This window comes from Pundamilia nyererei, unplaced genomic scaffold, assembly GCF_000239375.1.
Source record: "Pundamilia nyererei isolate P.nyererei 1_Seehausen unplaced genomic scaffold, PunNye1.0 scaffold00253, whole genome shotgun sequence".
Lineage (NCBI taxonomy): Eukaryota > Metazoa > Chordata > Actinopteri > Cichliformes > Cichlidae > Pundamilia > Pundamilia nyererei.
In genome coordinates this window covers 65090-89772 of record NW_005187654.1, presented here as the reverse complement: position 1 = coordinate 89772, position 24683 = coordinate 65090, and the positions used below count along the sequence as shown (strand labels likewise).

The 24683-nt window shown below is 41.5% G+C and overlaps 1 protein-coding gene across 1 annotated transcript; it reads right to left on the bottom strand.

Annotated features, from left to right (window-relative positions):
• Positions 1 to 6407: 6407 nt before the first annotated feature.
• Positions 6408 to 20527, bottom strand: trim8b (tripartite motif containing 8b). The gene is made up of 5 exons (XM_005749670.1): positions 17901 to 20527; positions 9388 to 9483; positions 9009 to 9274; positions 8787 to 8902; positions 6408 to 8666 (listed from the first exon to the last, which is right to left on the bottom strand). The coding sequence occupies exons 1-5, from the start codon at positions 18504 to 18506 to the stop codon at positions 7966 to 7968; spliced, it is 1785 nt and encodes a 594-aa protein (XP_005749727.1). The 5' UTR covers positions 18507 to 20527; the 3' UTR covers positions 6408 to 7965.
• Positions 20528 to 24683: the final 4156 nt, after the last annotated feature.

Below are 24683 nucleotides of genomic sequence, written 5' to 3'. Positions count from 1 at the left end.
GATGAGACCTGGCAGACTCCAAGTCAGTTATCCAGGTGGGTAAGTTATTAAATAATTGTTATGTAAGGAAAAGAATCCACAGGAGCCAAAACCACTTTTAAAGTTAACCATTTTTTATGGGGAAGATCGACTCCACTTAACAGCCAACCTCAAGCATCACCTAGGGGAAGTGCAGTTTTTGCCACTTGAGCTGCATATGTCTATGGACCACCTTCCCACCTAAAAATGGTGTCAGGGACCAAGCAGTAAAGGACAGAGGACACGTCGCATTCAAAAAGGTAGGTTTTTATTGATCTAAAAATATGAAAATGACAAACAAATCCAAAACTTATACAGGCAGACCAATAAAAGAGGTCAATTCAATAAACAACTCCAAACAACAACTAAGAAAACGAGACATCAGGGAACTTAAATACTGGCTTAGCTAAACAATATGACACACCAGGGGAAGACAAAATGGCTGCCATATAGCAAACTAACACAAAACAATGAAACAAACTCCAAACACCCCCCAGGCAATGAAACATGTGGTTCAGTCCAATGAGGCTCTAATCACTACTTTAGATCCCTCAGCCCTTAGCCACACCTTTTGCAACCAGGAAGGAGAAGCCATGTGCCCCGGGTAACTCAAGCAAAGGAAGATGTGTTAATACAACATTAAAACATGTTTTGTAACGTGTGATGGAAAAATAAACCAATTTAATTTAATAATGACAAAATATATTGGACAATGAGTAAAATATATTTTAAGGACTGACTGCAAAGTGAAGTAAACTAGTGGTGAGGTGTGGCTTGCCATCACATGTGGTCACGCCTAATTAAAACATATCAAATTTAAGGCTAAAAAACATCCAAAAACAAATTTAATTCTACTTTTTCTATGGTTTGTATGACAAGTTTTGTTGCCTTTGCCCTGTTAAACATTGATTCATAAGCGCTGCAGATTTACTGCACATCCACTGTAGGCAGCATTTTTTAACACCCACAAACAAAGTCAAATAACTGACAAATGAGAGAAATTTCCTTTTAATCACTATAAAAATAGAACACACAGACAGAAAAAAAATAAACAGAGGATTTTCAATATCAGCAAGCTAAGAGCTTAAATAGTAGGTTTTGGTAGCTGGTTGTTTTGCATTATTTTAAACTCAACAAATCTGTGTGTATAAATGATAAGTTTTATCAAGATTCCTTTTATAATAATTACATTTTTTAAGCTCTAAAGTGACCATAGAAACATGAAATCAATAATACTTAAATGACAAATATATCAAAGAGTCTGCTTTCTTTTAATGCCATATTTTTAGAGTTATATCTGTCTTTTATGTGTCTGTTGAAGTTTCAAATGAGAGTACAAAAAGTTCTGTGGCTGTTTTATTGGTGAATAAAAAACCCTGCTGTGTGTGGTGGTAATTCTAAAGTGGCTCACAGTGTATGCATGTGTGTGCGTGTGTGTCATAGATGCATATCTGAGAGGTAGGCGACCGGATTCTTCTTGTTTCTCCTTGTGGATCAAGCAGCTGTTCGGCAGCTGTGTGCGCAAGTGTGAGAAAATGTGTGTCAGGAGAGAAAGAGGGGAGTGTTTGCTAATGTGTGTGTGTGTCAGCAAGAGAGAAAGACTGAAAAGCAGCGCTGTAATTTATGCCGCACCTCCGACCCCACAGCTCTTGGCTGCCTGTCTCTGCTGAGGTTTGCTGACGTGAGAAAAAGAAGCAGCACATCAGACCTCTGCTTAAGCTTGAAAGGGAGAAGAAGTGGGAGGAAGACGAGGGTGGAGCAAGAAGCAATGTGATTTAAAATGTTTGTTTTTACGTGTATGTTAACCGCTGACTGCTGCTGGAGGGAAAGAAATGGCATTCAGACATTGAAACTGACATATAATGAGTAAATATCTCATAAAACTGTGAAGAGAGTTCAAAATGTAGGTTTATTCTTTACCTTGGAAGCTGTAGTTGACAAAACAACCTCAACGTGATGTTGATTTTGTAGCTTTAGTTGTTTTATGAATAAGACTGGTGCCACTCATACACAGTAGCATGGCATGGGGTAAACTTTTGAGGAAGCCAACAGGACCTGCAGGCACCTTGTTGCAACTGATGCAAGACTTTACAGCTCACAGCTCTCTCATAATGAATAAAAAGAAACCTTCATTTCTAACGTAGTCAGGGCATGTTTAAATTTTCACTTTCACATCATTAAGTATCTGTAGGCTGCATATTTAAATTGCTTGATAAACAAAAATGCTGTCAGTAGTTCCTTGGTGTTTCAAACTTGGTCACATATTCAGTTCTCATCACAACGGACTGAAAGCAGAACCAAGTGGTTAACGACCACAATCTTACCAGGTAACTTGCACCTTATGTCCACTGTTCTCATTTTCTGTTTGGAAACATTGCAATAAAACTACTCCTTCTGTGGACTGACACATGCAGTTACAGTCAGTCATGTAAAGTTGGAATATGCAATTCAGTCACATTAAAAATGAATGTGCAGTCGTGGTCATGATGTTTCCATGACACTCGTAATGTTCGGGATTTCTTTGAGCTTTTCTTTGTCTTGTACCGGATACATAATGACTTTTTAAAATAAGAATTGTGTGCACATTTGAATTTATTTTGGATTTTCTCTACTCCACAAAGAGTCAAAAGTGTGCATACAGGTTCAAATATAGACACCTCCACTAACATTTAATTTCCTTTAGCAGGCTGCACCTGGGCCAGACACTTTTGGTAGCTACTGACAGCCTTCAGGCATACTCGTGATTGGACGTCTGACAGTTCTTGGCAGATATAAGTTGGTTTCCTGGCCGGACTTTAAGTGTAATTAACAAATTTGTAATAGAGTTGAGGTGAGGGCTGTATTTTGAGACAAATGTCCTGCTGTTGACACCCAATTGTGTCCAAGTTTCAAGTGTCTAGCTGTTCATTTCAGGTGGAGCTGAAGACTTTGGTAGTTCTCCTTCATTACTCCATCCACCTTGTGCAATTTACGAGTAACCCTGGCAGTAAAACAGCCCTAGAGCACGAGGCTACCACCACCATGCTTGACAGTTTGAAAAACCTCATCTTAAATCCTCAAAACATTGTGGACAAATAGCTCAAAGAGAACTTCCCAACTGTAAATCTGAATTTCTCTTTCTTAAATCTACCTCGGCTTCTTGGACTTTCCCATTGTTCTAACAATCCAACAAGTTCTGTCAAATAAATTCTTTTTTTGTGCTTTTAAATTGCCCATGACACTGTCAAGTTAAAAGAAATTAGAGAACTTTTAGCTCCTCTTATTAGATTTAAGTGTATGTATATATTTGAACCTATATGTATGTGGATTAGAGAAATTCTGAATAAATCCAAACTTGTGCACCCAATTTTTGTTTCTTTAATGTAGTTAAAGATGTATGCATTTTAATCATTCTACCCTGGAAAATAGAAGAGTTCAAAGAAATCATTAAAAGACCAAAATTACCATGGCATTCATGCTCCTGATTGAGTGTATGTAAACTTCTGACCACTACTGCAGCTTAGCACAGAGCCTAGAAGAAAGAAGCATTTAGTCCAGAACAACAAAATCAGCCAAAACCAGCACCTCTGCAGATGTCTCATTCGTAAACTCTACATAAAAGATCATTGTAGCTGCCACAACAACACCCAGAGGTTTAAACTAGCCTGTAGCTTTTTATTTTATACGTTACAGTCCTGTGGAGTTATCAGTTAATGCTGTTGCGAGTTCGCTAGCAGCAACGTAGATCTGTAACTGCCTGTGATATAATTTGATGCCAGAATTAATATAAAGTGTGGCCAGTTGCTGGATTAACATTGAAAACATGTAAAGTAGTGAAACTAAACTACCCTTTGTTTACAGTCTATATGCTAAACAAAGATAACTTTATTGATGGAAGTGTCCTCATCTAGGAAATTATTAGCGTCAGTCTACTCCTTTGAGTAACTTTCAATCGAATCATGTGATCTTCATAACTGAAATATTCAAAATTTTCTTTCCTTCTTTCCGCTCTGCACTCACTGTTTTTCTAAGACACAGGTGGATCATCTCTGCTGTGTGAATGGGATTGAGGCTCAAAGTGCTGGGTAGGGGAAAGCAGTAATGCAACAGCTTAATCGGGCTGAGGGGAACGCACACATGCACTCACTCAAAGACACACACACTCTTTCTGCATCTCTGTCTCGCGCGTCTAGTCATCTCAAGACTCGTTTTCTCCATCCTGTTTTCTCTCTGCAGGCCTCCACCCACACATACTCATGAGCCGTTTTGTACTCAGTGGACACAGAGATAGTTGTTAAGTTATGTTTAAATAGGTTTTTCCTTTACTGACACGTCCATTAAGACAGATAAGTACACTAATAGATTATATATAAAACTGATACAAGGCGGACTGATCAGGTTTTTTTGGGGGGAGGTCTGTTGGAGCAGAGATTGTGTAATGTTAAGGGTATAGGTGGGAGGATGTCAGTTTGTTTTAAGGTTGAATGGTTGAGTATGCAGATGACTGTTTAGGGGTAGCTGTGTTTGCAAAACTGCACAAAATGCCAGTGGAAAATTTTATGAGAAATACAATCCACAAAATAGCAAAACCATCAAAGAATTCGTGCTTCCAATAAGCATTGTCTTTATGAGGTCATCTATTTTGCTGCTCTTTTAGGCTATACAGTCAATTTGAACTTCTTTGTACTTGACAACAGACTTTGGTTAACTTAAGATTTTCATATTTGTTTAGGTCACATGTAACATGGCTTGAAATATTCTTTAACTCGAGGCCCAAAACCCAGAGTTGGCTCCCTGAAAGAAATATTTGGCACCATGAGTCAATGTGGTATTTCACATCTAATGGTGTCGAAGAACTGTTACGCAACGCTGATGACACGGACACCTTTTCTCACACACAACAGTGGAAACCCAGATCTATGACTCAGCCTAATTTTTAAATAATTAAAATAAATAAATCAAAGCAAAGTGTAAATAAAATAAGTATCCACCACATCTGGAAAACTTTGGGTCCTCTTCTGCACTACACTGTAAACTGGACCCTTAATTAAAGTAGTACAAACTTAAATATGGCAGCCCTTTAGTGCTATGAAATTTCCCCCCATGATTTTTAAAAGGATGAAGGCGTTAGTCTCGGGAAAGCTCAGCTAAAGCTAGTGTGTGATTTTACTGTGTACCAGAGAGGAAGATGAAAAACTCTATGCAAAGAGCCAGACCTCGTGCAAATTTTGAAAGTGGTCTTGAGGAAAGGCTCCCTGAGCTTTCAGAATTTTTCTTTGTACCTTACCATTTTCAGAAAAAATGCTTTTTGTTTGTTAAGCTACCTAACACTTAGCAAAGTTGACACAGAAACTAAGAAATGCATTTGCACCTTCATCAACTGCTCAATGAAGCCTCGTCAGAAATGGTGTCAGTGGAAGGGTGGCTGTCAAGAAGCCATTCTTAAGGAAGGGAAACAGACTGAAGTGTGTCAAATTACACAAGAACTGAAAATCAAAAGGTCTTCAATGTGTATGGAAGAGTTCAGGAGAGAGGTCCTACAGTAAAATACAGTGAAGGCACTGTCATGGTTTGGAGCTGCATGTCAACCAGTGGTGTTCGAGATCTTGTAAAAATTAATGGCAGTATGAAGTCAGATTTTTATCCAACATGCAATACCAACTGGAAAGCATCTGATTAGCAACAGCTTCATTTTTCAGCATCACAATGATCCCAAATACAATGCTAGGCTAGGATAGAAGGCCATACAACGGAACAAAATCAGTCATGGATTGACCTCCCCGGACGTCAACATTACTGAAACAGTGCGGGATCATTTTGACAGAGTGCGTAACACAAGCAGCCAACATCCAAGGAAGAGCTTTGAATGCCCTTCAAGAAGCCTAGAGAACGATTCCTGATGGATATTTAAATGACAAGAAAGCTGCCTAAGAGAGTTCAAACTATGTTGAAGAATAAAGGCGGTCAGACCAAATATTGTCTAGATATTAAAACAGATTGTTTTTGTTTTATATACTGTATTTCTATGTATCTATGTATGAACTTTAAATAAATAGATCCAACCATTTTCCAGCCAAAATAAATATTATATATATTTAATTGCAGGTGCTAACAATTTCTTGCAAGTTTAGTAAACCCTGGGCAGGTGAATCATTTGCTATATTAATCTCGCTTTAGCTAGCTGTTAGTATAAAAAAAAAACATCCTAACTGCCTCTACAAGTGTACAAAAGCACTTTCACGACAGTTTTGTTGAATTTTTATATCGGCCAGATTGAATATAAGAGTTTTTAAATAAACTAATGCATAAATTTGTTACCTGTTTACATCTCTAGTTGGAGTAAACAAGCTGCTGCTATGTATGGACATGACGGGGAAGTGGAAACGTATTTGAATACTAACACACAGCTGTTTTTTGTCTTTTTATGGGATTTATTTACAGTAACAAAAATATAGAATATCACCAACCTTATCCTTTAAACATGAGATGTTTCGCACATACACAGTTGACAGCAGAGACTGGTTTAAACTTGTTTATTTGGATCCTTTCTCCAAATCACGTCTGTAATTTTTCCATTTCACAAAATATTTACAAAAAAAGATACTTTTAGGTTTTTTTTTTTCCTCTCTCTTTGTCGTGGCTGTTGGAACAGCTACTTTTAAGGATGATGAACCATTGCTTACATCTTGCAGTCCAGTCTTTTAGAAAAAGTTCATGAAAAAAAAAAGTTCCTCCCACCCTTCGTTTCTTTCGTACACTCATTTTAAAACAGCATACAGTTTCTTTTCCCCCATTGTTCTTCTTCTGAGTGCTTTTAGAAAAACAAACAAACAAAAAACTAAACCTCTTCCTTGCATGCTTTCAGCTGCAAACAGGAAGCCAAGAGCTTGTGTGCTTATTGAGAGGAAGTGACATCTTTGCCCTGCAGGAAGTACAATTACAGCATCATCAGATCGTCCAGATGCCTGATTAGTTTGGTCTCCCCAGTCTTGCCCTTTTCTCTAAAATAGTAGAGTCTCTGTAGGCAAGCGTTACACGTACAAGTGTACCAAATAACACAAAGTCATTCATCACTAAATGGAAACAGTCTGTAATATTTTCTGTCCTGTGGCAGCAGGAAGGGAGTGCTAAGGATGCGGGCCGAATTCTCAAAAATGCAGAGGGCTGGGGTCAGCCGGCCCTTTAGACGCTGCTCTATTGTCCCTCTGTGGGTCAGCATCTGTAGTCCAGGCATAGCAAGGCGTCCACAAGTGCATTGTGGGTGTTCCATGGAAGAGCTTTTTGTGTTCAAGCTGTACGATCCATCCCTGAACTCAGCAAAGAAAGGAAGAAGTGCCATGACAATAAAAATAAAACGGACACGCAGGGACCGCAGTCCCTTTTTAAAGGATCTATCAAACAAAGTCAGCTATGTGGAGAAAAATATGTTTGCTAATAACATAAGGCAATTGACCTCAGTACAACTGGAGGGGTGATTATATCAGAGAAACATGAGCTGAACGTGGAAAGCTCAACACTGCACGGTATAATCTCTTTTCCCTTTAGCCTCAGTGAGAAGCCTTGAAGAAGCATGAGAAGATTCTCTACTAAAAGTTAATTTCCTACCAATCCATCTCCTACTCTATAAATAAAAAAAGATGCATCTCCTCGTCTCCTCTTCAGGCTTCTCTTCCTTGTTTCTGTGTAAAATGCTGAGCTGAGTTTCACCAGCCTGTTTATGCATTTTACGTATAATACACTACATGAAAACACGGACCAAAATTAAAGAAAGGAAGAAAATAAAAACAAAGAGATCAACCCTGCCCCCGAATATGTGTGCGCGTATGTGTGTAAATATAAACAATTATTTTAATATGTGTATAGTATAATCGTATTGTGTTTATTCCCGTTAGTAAGTCGGTAAAGGTGTGCTATTTTGGTGCCTGTCTCTATATCTGTGTGTGTGTGTGTGTGTGTGTGTTTGCTCTGTTAACTGGTGACGTAGTGCTTTGTAGAGGGCTGCCCATACAGCCCGTAGAAATCTGCATGTCTGTGTGTCTGTGAGGCGTCTATCCAGTCCCTCACTGCCAAGCCCTGCATGGACGGACCTCCGGAAGCCAGGCCAGGAGGAGGGGGGTAGTCCTGGGCACTGACCCAGGGAAAAGAGCCCGAGCGTGGGTACGGAGGGTGGCTGCGGTGGCCTGACACAGAGGGCACTCCAGAGCAGTAGCAGTTATCCATCGTGCACACCAGAATCTTGCGACCGCCATACTGAGGGAGCACTGCCTGCTGGGAGGAGTGCGAGGAACTGCTGCCTCCAGGAGGGAAGTGAGAGGAGCCGAATACAGAGCCTGAATGGTGATTAGTCAACGAGCCACTTCCGCTTCCCGTCCCGCCGCTCTCGCTGATGTGAGGCGGGCCACAGGGTCCGAGAGCCTGCTGATTGGTGGACTGGCCTTCTCCAGAGGCAGAGCTGGACCCCAGGTAGGGCTGTTTGGCTAACGACGAGGAAGAAGATGAGGAAGAGGAGGACGAGTCTTTGAAACCCGGTGCGGCATTTTTTCCGCCGTTCCCATTTCCCTCTGGGAAAGCAGTGGAATGTTTCCGTTTCTCTGCACCAGAGCCAGAGCTCTGACCGCTGGGATAGGCGGGAACAGACTGCAGGAAGGTCGAGGGAGGGGTGAGGGGAGCTACGAGACGAGAGAGAGAAAGTGCGAAATGAGAAGAGGTAAGTGGTAATTAAAAGAAAAACACTTCCATGACGGTCGTGCCCTGCACTAAAAGCTAACAGGTGTATTTCATTTTCTCACCTTCAAGTGTTCTTTTCAAGCTCTTCTCTCTTTTTGAGATCTCAGAAAGGAAAAGTTTAGAGTTGAGATTCCCAACTTTGTAAGGAGGGAGACTGCTGCCCACACATGCCTGAGATCTGCAACAAGTGCGAGGAGACGGGGTTCATGATAAGGTGTTTGCTTGGAAACATCTCCAAAATAATTCAATAAATAAAAATCATTGTATGAAGACCGTTTGCTCACCTGTCTGTGAGGATTTTAACAGGCTTGGTGTTTTTCATGAAGCTCAGCTCCTCCGCCTTCCCGAAGGCAGTCTGGATGGAGCTCAGCAGCTTCTGGGCCTCGTGGCGCTGCTCCCCGAGAGCTAAAACCTGGGCTGCGTTCTCCTGACAAAACCGAGCCTGAGCCCGATCCAGAGCCTCCAGTGTCCGACCAAGATCCTCCTCCAAGAGCTGGTGCATCCGCTGGTACTGCAGGCGCACCTCCTCTTTCAGCTCACATACCCTGTCCTGTAAAATAAACACACATACACACACACACACACACCAATCAAAATTTCCTAAAGATTTTATAGAGCCATAAAGGAGAAAACGCGCCCACGGAGTGACGTGCAAAAACATACCTCCACCACACACTTGTCTGAGTCGAGTTTGCAAAGCTGTTCCTCAATCTCCTGCACTCGCTCCTCCACGCGTTCCTGCTGTCTTAACAGGTTTTGCTGTGAGGTGAGAAGGACAGAAAATAAATAAAGAACGCCTTGTGGCCTTGGAAACTTGTGACCTCGGTCAGCTACTAGCATCCCCTCCCCAAGCCTGAGATATTAGGATCCGGGAGTGGGCTAATTTAGTCTCCATCGAACACACAATCCCTGTGGGGGAGGAAGGAGGGGGATGCAGTCATAGCAACCAGCAGCTATTTTGTGTTTGCATTAGCGAGTGAAGACTAATGTTGGGGGAGCCGGGGGCAGCGAGCAGAGATAGATAAATGGGCAGAAAAAGCTCCGGCAGCTTCGCTCTCCCCTTGGTGCAACTCCTCTTCCTCTATTCTGCCTTTTCTTTCTAAAAGACACACACTCAAACAGAGGAGGCTGCTCTGCGAGCTATGGCAATGTTGTGGCAACAGCGTCTGTTTTTTCTGGGATGATGATGATGAAGAAGATGATGGCATGTGAAGAAATAAAGGCCGAGCTCAGTTTTATCCGGCTCAGCTTGTGGCCAAAATTTACAGAAAAGAAGGAATAAATGGCTCCGTGCGAGACCAACAATCCTTTGCATAAATTTTGGATAGCGGGAATGCCGTTGACACAGATTTGATGATCCCTTCGTGTTGCTAATATTTAATGGGAAATATAAATAACCCTCACTCAACATTTAATGGAGCGTATTGATAAGATGCTGCTGACATGGCTACAGCCCTTTTTGCTTCTTGGTCAGGTGTGCTAAGTGCCGGTTTCAGCTACATGCCAACATGCTCGCAATGACAATGCTAGAATAGTTATCCTATGCAGGTGTATTGTTTGGCAAGTCGATCATTTAGTGAACTGTGTGACCAGGGGGGCACAGGTTTGTGAAATTCAGGGCTGACACCTGTGTTTAAAAGAACAATTTGACCGACATTTTTCTGTTCTTGTTTTGAATTGTCATTTTCTGTCTGAGAAAATAAAAGTACTGCTAGTGTTTAAGCTTTTCACCACACCATCTCTGAATAAAAATAAATACATGGCATTAATGTTGGCGATAGTTCACGATGCATTTGTGCATTCAACTTTTACTCATTAGTGTTAAAAATGTGTAAGTAAAATCAAATGAATTTCAATAGTAGAATTTTTTTAAGTCTATAAATTATTCATAAATAGGTTAAATCTTGCCCAAGGTGGTTCAACCTAGTAAGAGAATAAAGCCAAAGATTTCCCCCAATTAATCACCAAAATTTGCAAATATTCATATTTAAGGAGGATTAACCAGCAAATTTTCACTTTTGGCTCCATAGTGTAGTGGTTGACACGTTGCCCTTACATATTAAAGATCCCCAATTTGAAACCATAATTTTAGGGCACAGGTGTCAAACTCTAGGCCTTGAGGGCCACTGTCCTGCTTGTTTTCCAACTAGCCTGCCCTTGTAGCTTCTTATTGGCAAAAGCACACCTGATCCAGGTAATCAGCAGCAGGTAGGGCAGGGATATCTTAAAAACAAGCAGGATACAGGCCCTCGAGGACTGGAGTTTGACACCCCTGCCTTAGGGGGTCATAAGCTAGTGCTTTTCTAGTGCCGATCCCAAACCTCTGATTAATGGGAGGATTGTGTTGGGAAGGGCATCCAGTGTAAAACTGTACTAAAATAAAAACAGATTCATTTGCTGTAGCATTTTATGAATAAAAGAAAAATCAGAAATAAAAGAGCAGATGAAAAAAGTTTAATGATTTAACAATGAATGTGGCATCCACCAGCTGTAAAATTTTAGCCCAAGATGTTCAACATATAAATTTTGAACATACGGAGTTTGAAATTTGAACAGTTTAGTTTTGCTGATGCCATTATTTTTCTTTTTTTTGTTTGTTTATTATGTAAAAAAAATAAAAAAAAATAAAAAAATCTTCCTTTATGAAATCTAACATCACAGTGCAAAGAGGCTTATTAAGAGTTTATCATGTTATCTCTTAGATTAGCATAAAACTGATGTAAAACAACAAAAAAACATCAGATTGTGAAATCAGTAAACGACATACTATTGGATGATATGGGCTTAAGCTGATAGATCTGTGCATCTCCAAAAGCCATCCACCCATTTTCTTCCGCTTGTCTGGGGCTGGATCGTGGGGGCAGCAGCCTAAGCAGAGAATCCCAGACCACCCTCCTCCTCCAGCTTGTCCTGGGGAACACCAAGCCATTCCCAGGCCAGCCGAGAGATATAATCTGACCTGGGGCCTCCTCCCAGTGGGACATGCCCGGAACACCTCGGATCCTCGTCAGATTTTCTTTTTTGTGTTTTTAAATGTATGTGTTGTTTAATGTGTGGATATGCTGCAAATCAATTTCCCATTGGGGACAATAAAGGTACCTTTGACCAGACAGCCAAATCACCTCAACTAGGTCCTTTCGATGTGGCTAGTGGCTCTACTAAGAGCCCTTACGGGATGGCTGAACTTCTTACCCCATCTCTATGAGACAGGCCAGGCACTTTTCGGCGACCATAGGTGCGGGTAGGGGTACAGATTGACCAGTAGATCAGGAGCTTCGCTTTTACACTCAGCTCTTCCTTCACCGCGACGGACTGGCACAGCATTCACACGACTCATGCCACAGCAGCAATCCGTCTGTCGCGCACTTGCTCACGTAACTAACGAACAATACCCCGAGATACTTGAACGCCTCCACTTAGGGCAGAAATGGAGTGGGTACTGCACCCTTTATCAGCTGAGGACCGTGGCCTCAGAGTTTGAGGAGCTGATTCTCAGTCCAGCTGCTTCACACTCAGCTGCAAACTGCTCCAGTGTGAGTTAGAGGCCACCACTGGATGAAGCCAACAGAACCACGTCATCTGCAAAAAGCAGAGATAAGATTCTGAGACCACCCAATTGGACACATGTAGACTGGTTGGGCAAACTCCCATGCACCCTGAAGTATTCTCGAGAGGGTAAAGAGGTGGTCCACTGTTCCGTGATCGGTACGAAAACTGCATTGTTCCACATTTATCTGACGTTTGACTTTCTGACAAACTCTGCTTTCCAGCACACTGGCATAGACTTTACCAGGGAGGCTGAGGAGTGTGATCCCCCTATATTTGGAGCACACACTCTATTGCCCCTTCATCAAGATGGGAACCACCATCTCCAGTCTGCCAATTCAGACGCACTACCCCTGATTGCCATGCAATATTGTAGAGGCGTGTCAACCAAGATAACCCTACAACATCCAGAGCCATCAGGAACTCGGGGCAAACCTCATCCATCCCATGGGCCCTGTTTAACTGCCTCAGTGACTCCACCCCCTTGTCCCCAGACTCTTCTTCCTCTACGGAAGATCTGGCAGTGGGATAAGGCCCTCAAAGTATTCCCTCCACTGCCCGACAATCCATTTTTTTCAAAGCCCAAGCCATGTGTTGAGGTGACCCTGATTATAGCTAGCCAATACCTCTCAACCTCACGCACTAGCTCAGGCTCCTTCCCCATCAGACAGGTGACATTCCATGTCCCAATCGCTAGACTCGGTAGCTGGGATCAGTCCACCAGGGTCTCTGCCCCTGGCCGCCACCCTGCACACATTGCACCCCATAAGCTAACATTTGTTAATTAGTACTAAAATTAGCAGTGTAATCTAATAATGATACCAATGGACGTCAGTAACACACTAAATGAGTCTGTGTTACGTTGTCCTTCAAATTCTCCTACCATCAAGAGTTGAGCAACTAACCCTGGCTCAGGGGTAAATCTTAGGCCTCTGGAGGTTCTTATATATCTGATATCATGATGTGTAGCAATGGGCTATGCATCTAGAACCTGTTACACATCACTTAAAATTCATTGGAAGAACAAGTCATGGATATGCATAAAAAGTGTATTATGCACTGTGCCGAGCAACCACTGGGCAACAGCCTAAAGTAACCCATTTTCAGCATATATACCCCCCCCCCCCTTTATTCTTTATTACTTTGTAACTTTTTTCAGTGGGATTAAAATTATCGCTTTTTTTTGTCTACCAGCTTACTATGACACAATCTCTAAACCTAAAAAAATAATAAAATAAAATTTGAATAACTGGGAAATGATATCTGTAGACATAATCTCATTTTCTGATTGGCTCATCAGACAACAATTTGGGATGATAGTGCTTAGCTCATACATTTGTGAGTGCCATCCATGAATAAATAAGCAAATATATGTTTAATATAAGACTGGTTAATAAAAAAAAATGCTTTGAGGTACAGCATAAAGAGAGAAATAACAAATACAACCAAATTGGGGACGGGACTAGGATAAAAGCATGTCTAAAGAGACTTTAAGGTATTAAATGATCACCAAATGAATGACATTCAACCTGAAATGTGTATGCACCCAAGGATTAGCAAACCTCATGGTGGTCACCATAATGCTTAGGATTCATCCTCTGGTGAGCATGAATAACTTTCAGTATTCAACAGTCAGACAGCCTTAATTAAAGGATGAGTCTGTCATTAGCTTGGCATGCCATTAATCATTTGTTTTTCCTCAGGCTGAAGGTTTATTCACATACAACCACCACAATCATCATCGTCACTGCGCAGTCATTCTAGCCAACAGCAGCTGCTTTTATCATTAGTGATCAGCTGCTGTAGAGGCTGATAGGAATGAAAACCTGCATACTCCTGGGCCTGAGCAGCACATGGTTGGGAATTGCTGCCCTAGATATCTCTCTCCCTCTCTCACACACACTCACACACACACACACACTCTCACACACAGTTGGCATGGTTAGATCCAGGACGGTGACCTGGTTGTGCTGACTGATTGAGTTAGGCTCTGAGCAGAAGCCAGAGGGGGAAAAACAGGGTCGAAGAAGCTGAGGCTTTGCAGAGAACCTCTCAGGGAGGAAGGGAGGGAGGAAACAGGGGGTATTGAAGAGGGGAGGGGGCTTTTTAGTTGTCATTTCACCACAGTGTCTTTTCCATCAGAACCACCAGAGCAGGAGAACGGGGCCAGAGGGAAGGTCGGTCCTCACCGGGAGTGACTGGTGGATGGTGTTAGGGAGGTGAATTTGTTGGAGGGGGACTGACGGAGGTGAAGAGCAGGGTGGGGCCTGTAGGGTTGTGTGTATGTGTGAAAGGGAGGGGTGGTTCCTCTCTGCAAGCCTTAAATCACATTCAACATGGAGGATCTGCTAGTAGTTAATACATGTAGACAAATATCTAAAATATTTATGGACTGGGGCTGTGAATGAGCTCAGTGACATTAGATTTTTTTTTCCTGTTTGCATCATCTTAAAAACATGGTCAACCACCCAGATGAGATACAATTTACCTCGTGGTCTATTTATTCAGAGACAGCTTCTGCTCTTTTATTTCATAAAATATACATTTTTAATGAGGTTAAAGTCTGGTTGATGCTGTATTTTTAAAGCGGCTAGTGAGACATTTTACAGTGTAACAAGAAGAGAGTTTGTAATTGACTTCTAACCTAGTGCAGCATTTTTTTTACTGTAGGGTTTTTTCCGGGCTCAGAACTGTTCATTTATAGTAAGGGCCAAGACATTTCTGACCGTTTATATAATAAAGATGTGCAATTATATTTGATTAAATTAAACGTGGTCAACAGAAAGTTGGCAGGAAAAATAATTTGACTATACTGGAGATCTTTTTGTTTAGATCTGGCTAAAATGTGTTTGAGGGCCCAAAAAACATGAGCACAGGAACCAGTTTTGGCAGGCCTTACAATCAAACTCGGCCCCAATCCTGGCAGATCAGCTAATCTAAATGCCAGCCCACATCAGCTGATATCCTTTACACATCCAGGTGGTAAATCTCATATAAGACGCTCTATTAAAGCTGCTTTAGCCCTGCATCTGCAAGCCGCTTTGCAACCCTTCTTCACCCCAGCTCCTTCATATATTTAGTATCATATCTGTTGTTACTGAAGGTCTTGCTTGAATGCAAACCTTCCAAAAAACCTTCTACAATTATAGGAGCCAACAAGCAGTGGGTGTCGGGAGCCCTGTACTTGTAAATGCCAAGGCAGGTGAATGGCTGAGCCATCTCTTGTGAATTCAAAGACTTAAACTGGTTTTCCCTGTAGTTCTGGACTGTTGGCTAAGGAAAATAAAGCATATGAAACCACCACCATGTGGGTATTTTCACCTTATCTGTATATTTTACACTCCATGCAATTTGTAGATTAATGGACTGACAATCTATTAACCTATTATTAGTGAAGCTATTTCTAAATAGAGTATCACACCTATGGGATCACTGACAAATTAGCATCTACTTGGTTCATTTACAGCTAGCAGTAGTACGACTAAAAAAAAAAAAAAAAAAAGTGTGAAACAAACCCGAAATGTTAGGTTACCGTTTTCCATTGTTTTACTACAGCTTGGAGAGTAAACAGCAAATATTTGCAGACCACTCTGTGCTCCATGGAAACTATGGACTACTAATGGGGCAATCTGCTTGCAGGACCCTCTTTGTTACCCAATTCACCTAAAAACTACCACCAACCAACTGGCAACCAGTTGGGGAACAAACCTCATATGGTTGCCTTTGGTTTGCTGACCGGTCTCTAGACCAGTGTGACTGAGGCCTTAGAGATTCATGTGTGATGGGTTATTCAACAGTGTATTTTATGCTGCACATCCATGAATTTGTCTAGAGCCCATCTAAACCACAGATCTTGTTTCTCGTCGGTAACCCACGCTAACCCTTTTCATCATCCAACATCATGTAATGAGCGCCATGTTTTGTGTCGCTGCCCAGAAACCTTGGATGTAAATTGGCTTGTAGCTAAATCTGGTACAAAGCATCTTTTCTCTTATAGGATTAATGTTTTTGTGCATGGTCCCACGAATGAAACTAAACAGAATGCTTGTGTGTTTTTTTCTTAACCTGTAAGACGTTTCCTTCTTCACATATTCAGGTCACTGACACAGATTAAAGGTCAATAAACATCAGGCCACAATAGTGTATTTTAGTAAAAATGCAAATATGACAGATTTTAACAGTACAACTTCTAAATTTAGCCCACCTGAGAGTCATTTGTGCGCTACAGGTGACTGATTTACTATACGTAAAGCTGAGTCATAGCATTACCAGCAGGAAAAATGCCCAACCATAACACGGTTGCCACCTAAACAGGGTGTTGGGTGAACTAAATGAGTCAGATGGAATTGGTTTTCACTCTGACTGGACGCGCCTGTCAACCACCCCTTCAAAAGAAAGAACAGAGGCTAGGAAACTCGCCCAGCCTCCGCTAGAACGAGCTGCAGTAAGCACCAACCCCTCAGGAAAGGAAGAGGTTAATAAAAAACCCCAAGTAGACCGCAGAATCAAGTGACGAATCACTTTAATCCCCCTTCCCCTCGTCTCTACTCCCACCCCTGCCGCACACAACTGGCGATCCCTGAGCTCGGATGCACCTGTGCTGGGGAGATAAGGCCCTCTGAGGGCCCCTCATTGTTCCACTCTCGACCACATTGTTTGTCATTCCAGCAGATGAGAACGGAGGCTGGAATGGATCACCACTGAAAAAATGCGAGATAGACCTGAAACACTTGAAATGCAACCATTTCTTAAAATGGGAAAGTGTTCTGTTATTGAAGACGGGATTGTGTAACGAGGTAAACAATCAACAACTTATTGTGGCAGCAGAAATCTCCACTTTAGGTCTTAAATGTGGCACGGGAAGGCATTAAATATGCTCTTTGTTCTGCTGATGTTTGCTTGAAAGCTACAAAGTGGATGAAAAATGAGCTTGCAGGATGGTGTGATGCTGTTATAAAAGCCAGCACTTATTGATCTCTGATGAGCAGAGAGCAGTAAGTAGGGCTGAAACTATTGATTATTTTTTTGATTAATTGTTGTAGTCTATCAGCAAAATGTAGAAAATATTCGACAGACGATCCAATGTGACACCACTGATTTTTTAAAAAAAAAAAACATAGTTAAATAGATTTTACAGATTTTACTAGCAAAAGTGCTTTTTTCCAGTAATTTTTGACCCCAAAATATATTCTAGCTTTATAATGTCCACTTAGTATAAATTAACCTATTACAATTTCTTCAAAGTCTTACAGCATTTATGAACTAAAATACTAAAAATTAGTTGCTTTTATCATTACTAACAACAAAACAAATAAACAAACAAAAAAAATTGTCAACTGAAGGAATCGGGGCTGTTATAAAGCAACTATTATTCATTTCTATGTTTACAATCATCTAGGTCTGGCCACAGGAAGCCACTGGAGATGGCAGAAAGAGCTGCATATGACTCTGAAGCCACAGGTTCAATACTCCTACTGGTTTCCTTTTAAATATCTTATCAACCAATCTGAGTAACGTACAAGACGTCAGTAGTTTTCTTTCCCCTGTTCTTATTCGAGTCACTTGAGCACATATAAGAAATGGAAAAAACAAGTGTTTAAAGTAAGCACACTGTATTCGTTTTCCCTTACTCTGATGTCATTGCGTCGCAGCTCCACATCAGTGACGGCGTGGCCGTGGCTGGGATGGCAACGGGCGAAGCAGCAGTACTGACACACAGCCGTCTGCTCGGCCTCGCAGTGGTACAGCCTGTACTCGTCGTGCTGGGGGCAGGTCCAGGCCTTCACCGCCTCCGCCTCCACCAACAGGTGCCCGAGGGCTGAGCACGGCTGCTGCAGGTGTGTCTGGACGTGTGACTGGCAGCACGGGGCGTTGCAGCGCAGGCAGACCTTCACGGCGGGGAGTGGGGGACCCCGGCGGCAGAGAATGCACTGCAGTGTCGGCGTGGTGGCCTTCTCCACGCTCAGGGCGTTGTACTTCTCAACTATGTTGGATAGTTTGTGGTTCTTCTCCAGGCTGGGCTTCTGGGTGTAAGCATGATTGCACTCGGGGCAGCGAGCCAGCGAGGAGTCTTTGGCCCAGGCCTCGCTGATGCAGCCCCGGCAGAAGTTGTGCTTGCAGGGCAGCTGGATGGGATCTGAGAACACGTGTAGGCAGATGGGGCAGATAAGCTCCTCCTCAAAACAGTTCCTCCATGTCTCAGCCATGTCAGAGGCCATCATGGTGCAGGCAGGCATACACTGGTTTCCACTCCTTTCAGACCTCTGTCTCTCTCACAGGAAACCTGACACTCTCAAACTGAGTCTCGCGAAAAAAAAGAAAGAAGATAAAACCAGACCCAATGCCGCCCCTGAAAGATCAGTCTGTGTAGGCCGACCTTTGTGACCAAATTAGAGGAGTCTCCCTGACAGATGACGAGTATTGCTTATTACTGCAGCATGAAGGCAAAATTCCAGAAACTTGACCAGAGAAGGCTTCAGGCAAAAATGACAACACCTTGGTGATTTCAACACATGCAACAGGGGCTGACGTTATGCAGATTACAGTAAACGGTGCTTTCCTTTCCCCTAAATCACACACACACACTCACACATACACACAAGCACTGGGCCTGCCTTCACTTCACAGCTTCTGTGTGTGTCTGTTTAAAGGCCTGCTGCAGGAAGCCAACAGCCTGTCTGCTACAGGTAAACCACGAAATGCAAACAAGGCACAGAGAATTAAGATCTACACAATTACCTGTACGACGAGGGAGAGACTCAATCTCTGTGTAGCACGGGAATAGACACTTGATCCTTTTCTGCCCTTACCTTCACAGCTCTCTTCCACTTAAACGCCGGATTATGACTGACTGTGGACAATTCAGACCAACAAACCATGCATGAAAACATGAAAAGCACGAGAAAGGACTGCTGGAGCCCACACCCTGATTACTATTCCCACACAGAAAGCTTTACAGAGAGAGAGAGAGAGAGAAAAAATAGCTGAACCTGTTTTATCGGGATCTCAAGGACGCTTGATTTCCTCTATAATCACAACGCAGCGCAATGCTTTTGTCCGCTGAATCATAAATAAGTATCCGAGTAGCCTCTACCAGCAATTTAATTATACATACAACCAGCGATGGTTTGGCAGTAGGCAGAAAAAGCTGTTTCAAAGGTCAGATGGAAAAACACAGGTACCTCCAGCCCTTCAATTTGACATAAAAGCGACATTTCCATTTGATGAATAACGCCTGCTATGTGGCACAGCTCGCATATCTGAACACAAGGCCGCAGCTTTTCTACCAGTTTTCAGTCGACAACAAAGGCCTTATAATCTCATTAAAAAGGAAATCATACCCGGGCCATCACATCGAGGCTGTTTACTGCATAGTTAATCGTTTTAATAGTCGAGTCCAGCTCTTGCGCACAAAACAAAGGGGTTTTTAGGATCCGCAGGAATGTTGGGCTGCTGTTGCAGAGCCAGAAACATCTATCAAATATCTCCTCACACAAAGATTACTAGTTCTCAGCTGTGGAGCCCTTCATTTTATTTTATTTTACTTTGGTTTGTACCATTTCCCCCCCTACAGCCTTCAGCCAACAACATATTTATGTACTTCCTTATCTCGATTAAATCGCGTAAATTACCTCAGACGTCACCTCACCATTTTCTACCATAGCACAGGTACAGATAAACACTACATCCACTCCGCTTTCACACGAGGACAGTCGCTGTTAATATAACCTATGGTCATTATTTTTAGAAGCAGCCATATTTATATATTTAACTAAAAAAATTACAAAAAAAATACAAAAATATACCCTCCTGATCTTAAAGGGGACGTCGCGTTTCTGTCCTTGTTAGGGCTAGCTGTCATCAGCCATCTTGCAAATCCTCATTTAAAAAAAGAAAGAAAAAAAGTAGATATCCGCTGTGGAAACGCTGTAGGCTGTTTCACCAAAGCTGCTTTTCGATAGCTGTCCTACACAGACTCATCAACGCCACAGTCCCCTTTTCAGTAAAGAAAAATACGCATTTTCTCGGTATTGTACGTCCGAAGGAGCCGTCTGGCAGGAGTAATTTTCGTGGCTTGATGTGTCCCGTATGAGTCGACTCCGGGTTTCATAAAAATCCAACACGGTTGTGAATAATAATTTGTGTTTTCTGCCCCCCTCCTGCTCCTCCTTTCTTTCTCTGTCTCTATCGGCCAGGGTTTAGAGAGAGGAGGAATGCAGGCGAGCTGAACTGAAGCAAAGTCAAGATAGCCATTACCTCGGGCAGCTTCCGGTGGTGATTTTCAAAATAAAAACACGTTTCACCACTAGGACCTTTTTCCTCGGAATTCTACCCTGGCCATTTTGGCATATTGGCCCTAATCCTCTTCTGCAATTTGAGAATAAAGTCTAACTTTCGATCTAAAAGTCAAAATATTATTTTCAGGATAAAGTCTAAATAACATTCTGAGGATGAAGTCGAAATGTAAAGATTAAAGTTATATTTTCAACACTAATAACTGCCATGGCTGGTAGATGAGTTAGTCAAATGATTTGATCAGCCATGTTATTGTGTCTAATAGAATATCTATTTTCCACCAAAGCGTAACTTTTGGGGTCCTTGCATCTATCCACTGCCAGTCTTTTTTTTTTTTAAGTACACATGTTTTTAAGTAGATTTTATTTCGTTTTTTTGGGTTCTATAGCATAAATTTGGTCATTTAATTTGGTCCACTATGGAAAATAACTTGATCTTTATTTTCAGAAGAAGATCTTTTTTCTTCAGTCTGAAGAAGAAGAACAGAATGATTCTTTATTGACAATTACTGAACATAGATTAAGTCAATTCAGTAAACCAATAAACCCATAATAGCTTCGTGCTGCCAGGTATTTTTATTTATTTTTTCGTTTTTGGTACCAGGCTGCAAACGTGCTCTTTTAACACTGTTTGGTTGGGCATTTTAATATTGGAGTTTGGGGACTGACTGACTTTTGGAACCAGCCTCAAGTGACCATTAGATGAACTGCAGAGTTTTTATCATTTCTTTGTTGGTTTCATTTTTCAGTCATGGGTGATTTTTTTTTTTCTCTCTTTAAGCTCCTTGATGTTTATTTTGAAACCTCCTCGCACAGGCTTCCGTTCTGTTACACGCGCTCTCTGGCTGACCTGACGCATTTTCAATCCCCTTCTACTCTCCCTTCCTCCCGCTACTCAACCCGCTCCCCTCCATCCCTCCCTCCTTCCGGATCAACGCTACGGCCATCACGTGACCTGTCACTGAAGTGTGTCACGTTTTAACCGGGAGGAGATGAGGGACGAGCCGGGGAGGAAGGGCCGGGGATCGTACATACTAAAGGGCTTACAGCATTTGTTAAAGGCCTGGACTCTCTATTACCCGCTTGTGTGTGTGTGATTTATTCCTCACAGAGTAAAGGGACATTTAGGCGGAAACGGGATTTAAATAGTGATTTGTTCACTTTATTAATAAGTAACATGTGAGTATAATAGTAACAGTCTATAGTCAGTAAATGAAGGTTGCAATATGTGCCTGATGTTAAGTCCTACTTTTAAAAATTTGAGTAAGGGTAGCTACAGAGGTATGCTCAGCGTATATTCATATGTTCATGAATAAGAAGTAGGCTAAAAGTCTATTTATAGGATTAACACTGGAACAATTAGTGACTAATAAGTTACAGTAATCTGGTTTTAGTACTATAGTCATTTTTAAAGAAAAGAATACCATCTTCTACAGAGTGAATTTTACTCTTGTTGGTTTTGTTTATGTTCGAACGTTTGATATCATTAAAACCGCTTCGCTTTAAATATTTCAAAGCGTTCAAAGGCGCCCTCTTGTGCTCGGGAAGATTACAGCACTCTTTTCATTACTTTTTAAGTAAGTATATAAAATGTATTTAAATAGCACCTTTTAAGAAAAGCAAGCAAACAAATACAAAATATAATATAAGTGTTAAAACAACAACATTATCCACTAGTTTAAAGCAAGCCTATACTAAAAACTCTTTAACAGCTCTTTAAAAGTTTCAATAGCCACAGATCTCATATGCAATGGTAGTAGATTTCATAGTTTAGAAGTTGTAAATTCAAATCTACAGTCTAACCAAAACACTGGCAGGTTTTGATTAACCTGCGGATGCAAAGAACATAATAATCCATCCATCTATCCGTTCTCTTCCACTTATCCTTGTCAGGGTTGTCGGGGGACTGGAGCCTATTCCAGCTATTATAGAGCGAGAGGCGGGGTACGCCCTGGACAGGTTGCCAGTCATTTGCTGGCCTAACACAGAGAGACAGACAACCATTCACACTCATGTTCACACCGAAGGGCAATTTATCAGTTAACCTAACCCCTCTAATTTCATGTCTTTGGGCTGTGGGAGGAAGCTGGAGTACTTGCAGAGAACCTGCACAAATACAGGACGCACAAACTCTACACAGAAAGGCCCTGGCCAGATGGTGCAGTCGAACGTTGCTGTGAGGCAACAGTACTAACTACTGCACCACTTTGTGCTGCCTAGGACTTAATAATGACGCCTTAAAAAATATGTAATTACATGTCAGCAACTCAGTGCATTTAAGCACAGAGACATAGTCAAGATAACCTGCAAATTGAGCAACAAACTGAAGAAGAAAAGTGATTTTAGTGACTTTCAATGTGGCATTCTTCTTGGTGCCAGATGGGCTGCTCTGAGTATTTCAGAAACTGCTGATCTGCTGGGATTTTCCCACTCAACTAACTCTAGGGTTTATAGAGAGCAGTCTGAAAAAAAGAAAATATCCAGTCTGTGGCAGTTCTGTAGGCTTGTTGATGCTAGAGGTCAGATGAGGATGACCAGATTCAGATTGCTTCAAGCTGATAGGAAGGCAACAGTAACTCAGACAACTGAACGTTACAACCAAAGTATGCAGAAGATCATCTCTGAACATATAACCCTGACACAAATGGGCTTTGGCAGCAGAAGACCACGCTGGGTGCCACTAAAAATTTACACAGGATCTTTAAAACTGGACTGAAGACTGAACCCTCCCCCAACAAAACAAAAAACATTGCTTGTTGGATGAGTCTGTTTCGTGACATACAGGTAGTATTTGACCTAAACAACATGAAAGCATGGCTTCATCCTACCTTGTTTAAATGGTTCGTACTGGTAGTTGAGGTGTAATATGGTGGGGGATACTGAAGATACATAGCATAATGTATAATCAGGGATCATGCCTTAGAAAAATGGGACTTTTGCATCTATATTGCACATTTTACTCCACTACATTCAAGTCTTTTACTATTTGTAATCCGTGGCTGATTTGGTTATGTCTTATTCCAATAAATCAACACTCACCTTCTTGTTTTAATAACAGCCTCATCAGTGATAATGGGTAACCAGAATTACAACACAGGAGATTTATATAAATGATATAAAGATTTAACATCTTTCTTGAGCAAACAACAAACAAACAGCTCAACAGTAGTCCAATAAAATTAATTAAACCTAAAATATGTTTTTCAATTGTAAAATACTTAAGAGCAGGAACTAAACACCCTTAAGTACTGATTTGTTGGAGCACATCTAACACGGTTTAATAGGTTGTTGAACACAAAAAGTATGAGCTTCTCCAACAGTTTTAATGGAAACCTGGAATATAACCAGGCAGCTTGATCTAGATGACCTAAGAGGTCAAGCAGGTTTGCAGCTTAGGTGCATGTCAGGGAAATACTTTGATGCCAGATCATGTGTGAGGTGTTAAAAACAAAAATTTAAAATCTACTCTAAACAAAACTAAAAAAGTTAAATACTACTGTTAAAAAAATAATAACTAAATATACATTCACCAATGGTTAGCACTGTTGCCACACAGCAAGAAGGTCCTGAGTTCAATTCCACCTGTGTGGAGTTTGCATGTGCTCCCCGTGATTGTGTGGGTTCTCTCGAGGTACTCTGGCTTCCTCCCACAGTCCAAAGACATGCAGTTAGTGGCGTTAGGTTAATTGGAAACACTAAATTGCCCATATATGTGAATGAGGGAGTAAATGTGAGTGCGAATGTTTGTCTCTGTCTATGTGTTAGCCCTGTAATAGACTGGAGACCTGTCCAGGGTGAACCCTGCCTGGGATATGCTTCAGCGCCCCCCCGTGACCTTAAAAAGGATAAGTGGAAGCGATAGATGAATGAACATTCATCAAGTAAACATGATGTTGAATAAAATAAAAATATTTTGGAAATGTCCTTAATTTTACTCTTTTGCATTGTTCTGAACTCCAATTAGAAAAAGACTAACAAACTAACATAAATAAATGAAACGAATAGAAACATAAAAAAAAAAAATCTTAATGTGAATAAATGGAAAAAAAAACACAACGTAAAATATGAAAATAATAACTGTGATAAACTGCTATAGTTCAGCGTGCTCACTATGTTATA